The 7167-nt window shown below is 41.2% G+C and overlaps 2 protein-coding genes across 2 annotated transcripts; one reads left to right on the forward strand and one right to left on the reverse strand.

Annotated features, from left to right (window-relative positions):
• Positions 1–421: 421 nt before the first annotated feature.
• Positions 422–1555, forward strand: LOC100835403. The gene is made up of 3 exons (XM_003568237.4): positions 422–577; positions 700–805; positions 1040–1555. Exons 1-3 carry the CDS (start codon positions 542–544, stop codon positions 1195–1197), a joined length of 300 nt encoding a protein of 99 aa, XP_003568285.1. The 5' UTR covers positions 422–541; the 3' UTR covers positions 1198–1555.
• A 1705-nt stretch (positions 1556–3260) lies between these two features.
• Positions 3261–7167, reverse strand: LOC100835712 (metal tolerance protein 5). The gene is made up of 6 exons (XM_003568238.4): positions 6857–7167; positions 5851–5966; positions 5496–5741; positions 4851–4931; positions 4119–4352; positions 3261–3939 (listed from the first exon to the last, which is right to left on the reverse strand). The coding sequence occupies exons 1-6, from the start codon at positions 7044–7046 to the stop codon at positions 3589–3591; spliced, it is 1218 nt and encodes a 405-aa protein (XP_003568286.1). The 5' UTR covers positions 7047–7167; the 3' UTR covers positions 3261–3588.

A 7167-nucleotide genomic window follows, 5' to 3' on the forward strand; every position in this document is an offset into this window, starting at 1 on the left:
GCCATGTCAATTCAATTCTGGTATATTTCTGATTTTTTTTTTCTATCCTGTGTTCCAAATCAAGGCCAACAACATAGGAAATCCACATGATTTTAAGACAAGCAAAAGGAAACAGTGCAGGCGATAGGCCAATCAATCACCAGGTAGAGACTAGAGAGTAGCGCGCACTCGACATCAGGTAAAAGAGGATGATGAGCACTGCTGCACCAAAGCAGCACGACGCCAAAGGAAAGCGGTGAAAGTCATTTGCAGCCGCCCGAGCTAGCCAGCACCACTGCACCACCCGACGGCCATTCGCCCAGAGTCTCCAGCCACAGAAAAGCAGGAGAGCGAAGCGCGGGCCCGGAAAAATCTGCCCGTCCACCTCTCCGCCAATCGCGAGGCGGCGCCCACGTGCCAACCCCTTCCACGTCCCCCTCCCGAGCCTCCCCTATTTCTATCTCATCGCTTGCCTTCGTTGCCTACAGACTTCTCACTTCTCAGCTCAGCTCAGCTCAGCTCAGCTCTTCTTCTTCTTCTTCTTCGCAGCCCATTTCACGCCATGGGAGACTCCTCGTCAGCTTCCTACATAAGAATGGTGCGTACCTTCCATTATATATGTCCATACATACGGAATTTAGACTGATCTTACAAATATGCATCAAATGATATATAGGATGTAAAAATTGAGATGTCATGTTGCCATGGGATCGATTTCAGGTCCACCATCTGATAGAGAAGTGCATTTGCTTCAACCTGAACAAGGAGGAGTGCATAGAGGCCCTGGAGAAGCATGCCAGCATCAACCCTGTCGTCACTTCCACTGGTACCTAGCTTAGCCACACAGCATACATGCATGTTGGCTTAGATCTCAGCATGCTATTGCCAGCTTCCATTAGTTCTGTGCAGATTCAGTTTGTTATATGTCTGCACGATCCTTTGCCAGCGCTTAGATCATACTATAGCTAGCTAGCATACTTACTTATGTGATTTCATGTGCATAATAATTAAATATATACTGAAGACCTGGTAGCAATAATTTGATCTTGCCGGCATGCAGTGTGGAAAGAGCTGGAGAAGGAGAACAGGGAGTTCTTCGAGACGTACCAGAAAGACCGCGCGGAGCGGAAGATCGAGGCGGAGACGATGCAGCGGGTCCAGAAGATGCTCTCGGATGCGGCTGCCTCGAGGACCTCCGACGACGACGACGACGGCTAGAGCTAGCTAGCTGGCTATATAGCTGCTAGTTATCTCGAGCTCATGCATATCTCTAATTGTATCATGTGTCTTATGTTAATTGGCTTTATATGTGTTTAGGGCATCGAATTATCGTATCTACCTAATAACAGATAAGTATGATTGGTGGCTTAATTGCACTAGCTAGCAGCATACCTTAAAACCATGCATCTCGTACTGTATAGCTAAGCTAGAAGTGGGGAAGCTGGCTAGCAAGCCTTTCGGTGTATATATATGTATGTACGTTCGTTAAGTTTGTGTGTGTATAACTGTATATACACATCTCGATGTGCATATGGAATATTCAAGTGGACCTACAAACGGTCTACAGGTTCTCTAACCTTATCATTGCTAATCCATTTCGTGACAGGTGGCGGTGAGTACGTGCATGAGCCGCTAATGACGTGGACATGCCCGATCAGGCATATATATACAAAAGTAGATCGACTACATCCGACCATATATGTCTGTAAAATTAAGAATAAAGATGGGATGTAAAATGGTTTGTTTCTTCAGCTGCCTCTACAGGAAAAGAGCTAACACTGAGCATCAAAGATCGATATTATGCTCTTGCTCTTCTTCTCTAAATCGGTAAATTAATAATGAGCTCATGATAGGACCTAGAGTCAGTTGGTGGCGTCACACCTTTACATAGCCTCGTTTGGAATCTTGGCCAAATCCGTTTAATCTCAATAATAACATACCTGATATATATGCGCAAAAAAACATACCTAATATGTAGGAAGCAATTTCATAGAATCCAACTTCCTTATGTCTAAAAAAGTAACAAATTCTCGTGTTAGATTAATCAAAATTCTGAAGAAAAAACTTGCGTTAATTTAAAAGAAGATAATTAAACTAATAAATTAGACAAAAACTGTATTTCTTATATCATTTGATAGAACGATGAGCATGGTTTCCAGTTAAATTCTCACTTACATCCTCATCATCAGAAAATAAATAAAGGGAAAAGGTGCTCATGTGTTACATATAGAATACATGCGTGATAAATTCTAGTCGAGTCTTTAGTGAAATTTCCTTTAAAATAGACTAACTTGTAAACATTTCACTGCATATATTTATTGCAAATGTCCATTAAGACCACTGCTAGTTCTGAGAAACACCATTCACTATTACAATTTACTAGTATTCATTAAAAAAACTATTATAAGTTTTTTTCTTTACGTTCTGTGGTGAGGTTTTTCTTTCCCCATCCTTTTTTTTCACTCAGGTTTTTTCATGGTCATTATTTGTGTTAATCCTATTTTCCTTTCATCTAGTTTTTTCCTATCAAAATTTTCCAAACATTTTCTTTTTTTTTTCTGTTTTCCGATGTTTGGCGCAATATGATAGTTTTTTTTCCGGATATTCCGCAGTTTTTGGTTTTCTTCCATCCTTTCCACAGGTTTTCTACTTTTCTTTCCTGTAGCTATCTTTACAAGAAAATATGAGAAAGTACATAAGAAGGAGGCAATACACTGTGAAAAAATGTGTGTATGCAGTATATTATTACCAAGAAATGTACTAGTAAACAAGCGATACAACAGAGACAATAAAAAGTACACAGCAAATTAAGAATACAAACTGTATACAACTAAAATATATAAAAAATATATAGCACGCCATACTATACAAGGAAAATTCATCATCGAAATGTATCGTATTGATTATAGGAGTATAACCTAATAGGGTGGGTAAAATAAAAACTTATATTATACTCACTTCTCTAGGTAAGCATTTAGCTTAAACAAAGCTTTTTTTATTTTATGAAAACAACGCTACATTTCTAATTTGCAACAAATGATATTCCTACCCTTCAGGGAAGAATAGAGTTGGATCCATACTAGTGCTCTGCTTTGTTGTCTTGTCCCAGCAGTCGTTTCATGCTCTACTATGTTTCTCTTCGTCCGGCGCCCGGCGTACGTGAGCTGAGCTGGACGTCTACGGCCGTATATACACCTCCCAACACCACGCTGAGGCGTGCGCCAATTGGATGTCCGGTAGCTCAGCGATTGTCATGGGCCACGGCTGACTTGTACAATATAGATTCTTTGTGAGGGCGACACGCCTCTGGTCCCGCCCGTTCCGGCTACAGGACTAAATCAGCCTGTGCATTAATGGTATTGTAACGCAGGCAGCATGCTTTGTTGTACATGTCGACCTCATGACTGATCAGTCGTGACAAGGAAACTATACACAGAAACATTATGATTGATTCATATATACTATAGAGCAACTAGAGCACAGCAGGCAAATAAGAAAACTGCACAAGCCGAATCACGCCATGCCACGGACAATCTACAAAGGCAACAAGGTTCGACTTCCAGATTTCTGAAACTGTGATCTGTGATCTGCAACCGGGGTTTCAGGCTGCTATGTGTCGTAGGATCGAGCATGTTCGGGCTGGTGGGTAAACTCGTAGTCGAGGTGGACAAAGGCCCGCTCGATCTCGGGCAGGCTCTCCAGCTTCTCCTGCAGGGCCTCGCCGATGTCGTGAGCGTCTCGCAAGGGCATGTCGCGTGGCAGAACAATATCCACCTCGACAAAGTAATGGGAGCCAAACGTGTATGCCCGCACCGTGTCGATGTGCCTGACTGCCTCGTGATGGTTCCAGCATAGGTAGGTCAGCTTCTGAAGGAATTCCGGTGAGGCTGATTGGCCAACCAGGGAGTGGACATTTTCTAGTACCGTCATGGACCATGTCCTGATTGTATAGATGGCTAGCTGCAAAGCAGGAAAGAGAGAATACATTTAGAAAAAATATAGGTATATTGCAATTATTTGGCAATGCAGATAAAACAAAGAAAAGAAGTGTTGTGCAAATAAAATTGATAAACATCAAATGCCTGCAGGCTTTATAGTTCTAGTACACAAGTGAACAGAAATAGTGTTTCTGTACTCACAATGATAGCACCAACTGGGTCAATCCAGCCTTCAACATAATTAGCAAGAAGTGCGGCCACGAGCCCAATAATATTGGTGATAACATCAAAAAAGTGATCCTGTGCATATGCCTTCACAATCTCATTCGTAAATGAGCGACAATATATAACCAACAGAAGTTTCACCAGTGTCACTGAGAGCATAATATCCACAACCCACATCTCCTGCTCTTTTGTCAAGCGAAATTCAGTTCCCTGGATCACAATGTAATCAATATTAGGCATTGATTTGGCAATATGGGGGATTACAATTATCTCATTTGATTGAGCCACTTTTAGATAGTTGGGAGGTTGGGTAGCTGCCTTGTTTTCTTAACCAAGTGCAAATGAATATAATATGACATGAAATGCAAGAGGACGACCATTTGCAACATAAATCTGATCAATGAGAGTAAAAGGCATTTCACAACTTCTTTTGAACTCCAGCTTTAAAATAATTGCTAACTGAGTCTTAAGGGGTATTTATAGATATGCGAGATTCAAAACAGACCAGTGCTGCTCCAACATCGATTGTTCCTATATTAAATGATTGATGGATTTACTGTGCTCACTGTGCTATTAGTTCCAAGGGTGTGATTCCAGGCACAAAGCTATAAACAATAAACAGCAAACTCCGCTGGTCCCAAATATCATAACAATCAGCTAAATTAAGAATAAAAGTGCACTGGTAGGATATATGACAAGAGGACTTACATCAGATAGCAATGAGCGTGTTGATTCTAGAATAATTTGAAGACCGAGTGTTGCCATAACAGAAGCAAAAACAAGTATTCCCTACATGACAGATTGCAGTAAAGTTGTCAACAAGAGGAACAGGAGAAAATAACAAAAACAGTTTGGCTTTTTGTACAGTTATGATAAGACAGAAAATATCATAAGTCATGAAATTTGATTGATCTGTAATTTTAGTTGTACTGGCATATAGTGTCATCCAAGATTTTTCTGTGTGGGGTTCCAAGCAGCAAACATTAGGATAACGAAATGTGCTAGGCTTGCAGATTTTTCGCATTGCACATGATATAATTGCCAACTGAAGTTGCTTGGTTCCCGTAACAGGACAGTGTTAGTTCCTGACAGTCCTTAAGAAAAAAGAGGTTTGCATATTTTAATGAATCAGGAAGTCAGTTACTTGCTTCTGTTCAATATGTACTCACTACTGATATACTTTTATTGAACTACTATCGACTTATGCATGTCTGTGATACTACGTAAGAGGGAATATATTGAAGAAAAGTAAGGGTACAAAGAATATGCTTCGATCATACAAAAACCAAATCGATCAATAAGAGTAATGAACAAAAAGGCCAAATGATGTCTAAATTAGCTATGAAAACTCACCAAAGGTTGCATGCGCCTTTTACCAATAGGGTACCTGTATGGGTTTGGTGTTTGCATTGAAAAGGCAGTAAACCACAAGATAAATCCCGATAACAAGTCAAGCAGAGAATCCAACGTTGAAGCGATAATAGCTAGGGAGCCACTCCTTATTGAGGCATAAACTTTTGCAGCAAAAAGAACCATGTTTGCTATGTTAGACAATCGGATGGCTAATGTCTCACTCCGGGCAACTTTCTCGCGTTCTTCCTGCAGGCAGGATAAACTAAAGGTAAAAAGGCCTTGCTTCATTTTGATAAAATTTCTGTACCTTTTATCTGCAAAGAAGTTTTGAAAAAAAAAAAACAAGTAATAAAACCTTGGACAATCCAGGCAGGCAACCACGGTCAGTTAGTGTGTCCATTTCATTGAAACCTTCTAACATTTCCAATTGTTGTTGGTAGTATTCAGCAATAACATCTCCAGGGCCTTGAGCTGTAGGTAGAATAAGAATTTGTGAATTAAGGTGTCAGATAAATTTTCTGCAGAGTTGTACATGACAGAAAACTTATTTGTGGAGCAAATATAAGACTAGCACCATATGCAGATAATAAAATCAGAAGGGCACAATTTGGTTACTCATGCATACGAACAATACATATTCCAATTTTCCAAATTATTTTTTAGCAACCAAAATTTTACTTTTGCTAATACATAAATGAAGACTTTGAACCCTGAGATGATGATTTCCACCTCGATTTGCAAATCAGATTATGTTCTAGAAATGCCTATTCCCAGCTATCTACAACACTTGCTTGGGAGAACAAGGCTAAAACAAGAAGATAAAATTTTAGCTTATTTTACCAGTTACAAGAAGGAAGGCTAATTTCTACAGGGGATTGACGTGCAGATAAACTGGACATTAAGAAAAATCAAGAAATAGTGGTTCCCTTCCAGGTTTTACAGGCTGTGCAATACTACTTACCATCTATCTGTTGGTTTCCCCAGTAAGAATTTAACTTTCAACATCCATTATACAAAAAGAGTCAGCCTACACAGAAGCACACTCCATAATAATAAACTCATAATCAAATTTAAACGGGATCGTGACTATATCAATTATTCAGGAGAATCATACATCATTCCCCTATTATTTTAGTATCATGTCGAGAATGTATTAATTTAGTCTTCAGACCCAATCTAACTAGTCCGCAGGACAATTAAATAAATTTTGGAGGATAGGACAACTCACTAAGTAACGGGAAACAGTTGAACAAGTCCAGATCAAACCATGTGACAGAGACAGTCAAGTATTAGCCATCACTACGAAGAGAGAGAGAGAGAGGATATGTGCAGAGTGCAGACAGCAGAGAGACGAGGCGGACCTAAAACGCCGAGACAGTCATGGAGGCGGCCGCGCGGCGGGTTCTCCTGCTGCGCCTCCTGACGCCGGAATCCGTCGAAGTTGAGACGCCAGGGCCGATCCCCCACGCACAAGCCGTCCCCTGCTTCGACGGAGCGGAGCAGGAGCTCCTCGCCCTCCCCACCAACTCCCTCTCCAGCCGCCGCCGCCATTTCTTCCGCCCTCCCGAACCCTCCGATCAAGGCGAAGCAAGCCCGCGCCGGAGGGGGGTTTGGAGTAGCGTGGCAGTTCGTTCAGTTCATCCGCGGCGGCTTTCGTCTCCACTCGCATTCC

The sequence above is a fragment of the Brachypodium distachyon genome, chromosome 2, assembly GCF_000005505.3.
Source record: "Brachypodium distachyon strain Bd21 chromosome 2, Brachypodium_distachyon_v3.0, whole genome shotgun sequence".
Taxonomy (NCBI): domain Eukaryota; kingdom Viridiplantae; phylum Streptophyta; class Magnoliopsida; order Poales; family Poaceae; genus Brachypodium; species Brachypodium distachyon.

Coding starts and splice junctions, on each gene's coding strand:
- LOC100835403 (XM_003568237.4), top strand. CDS start 542: ATGGGAGACTCCTCGTCAGCTTCCTACATAAGAATG. Junction 578..699: donor CAGCTTCCTACATAAGAATG/GTGCGTACCTTC, acceptor GATCGATTTCAG/GTCCACCATCTGATAGAGAA. Junction 806..1,039: donor CCCTGTCGTCACTTCCACTG/GTACCTAGCTTA, acceptor GCCGGCATGCAG/TGTGGAAAGAGCTGGAGAAG.
- LOC100835712 (XM_003568238.4), bottom strand. CDS start 7,046: ATGGCGGCGGCGGCTGGAGAGGGAGTTGGTGGGGAGGGCGAGGAGCTC. Junction 4,353..4,850: donor CACGCTCATTGCTATCTGAT/GTAAGTCCTCTT, acceptor ATTGTGATCCAG/GGAACTGAATTTCGCTTGAC. Junction 3,940..4,118: donor ACCCAGTTGGTGCTATCATT/GTGAGTACAGAA, acceptor CCTGCTTTGCAG/CTAGCCATCTATACAATCAG.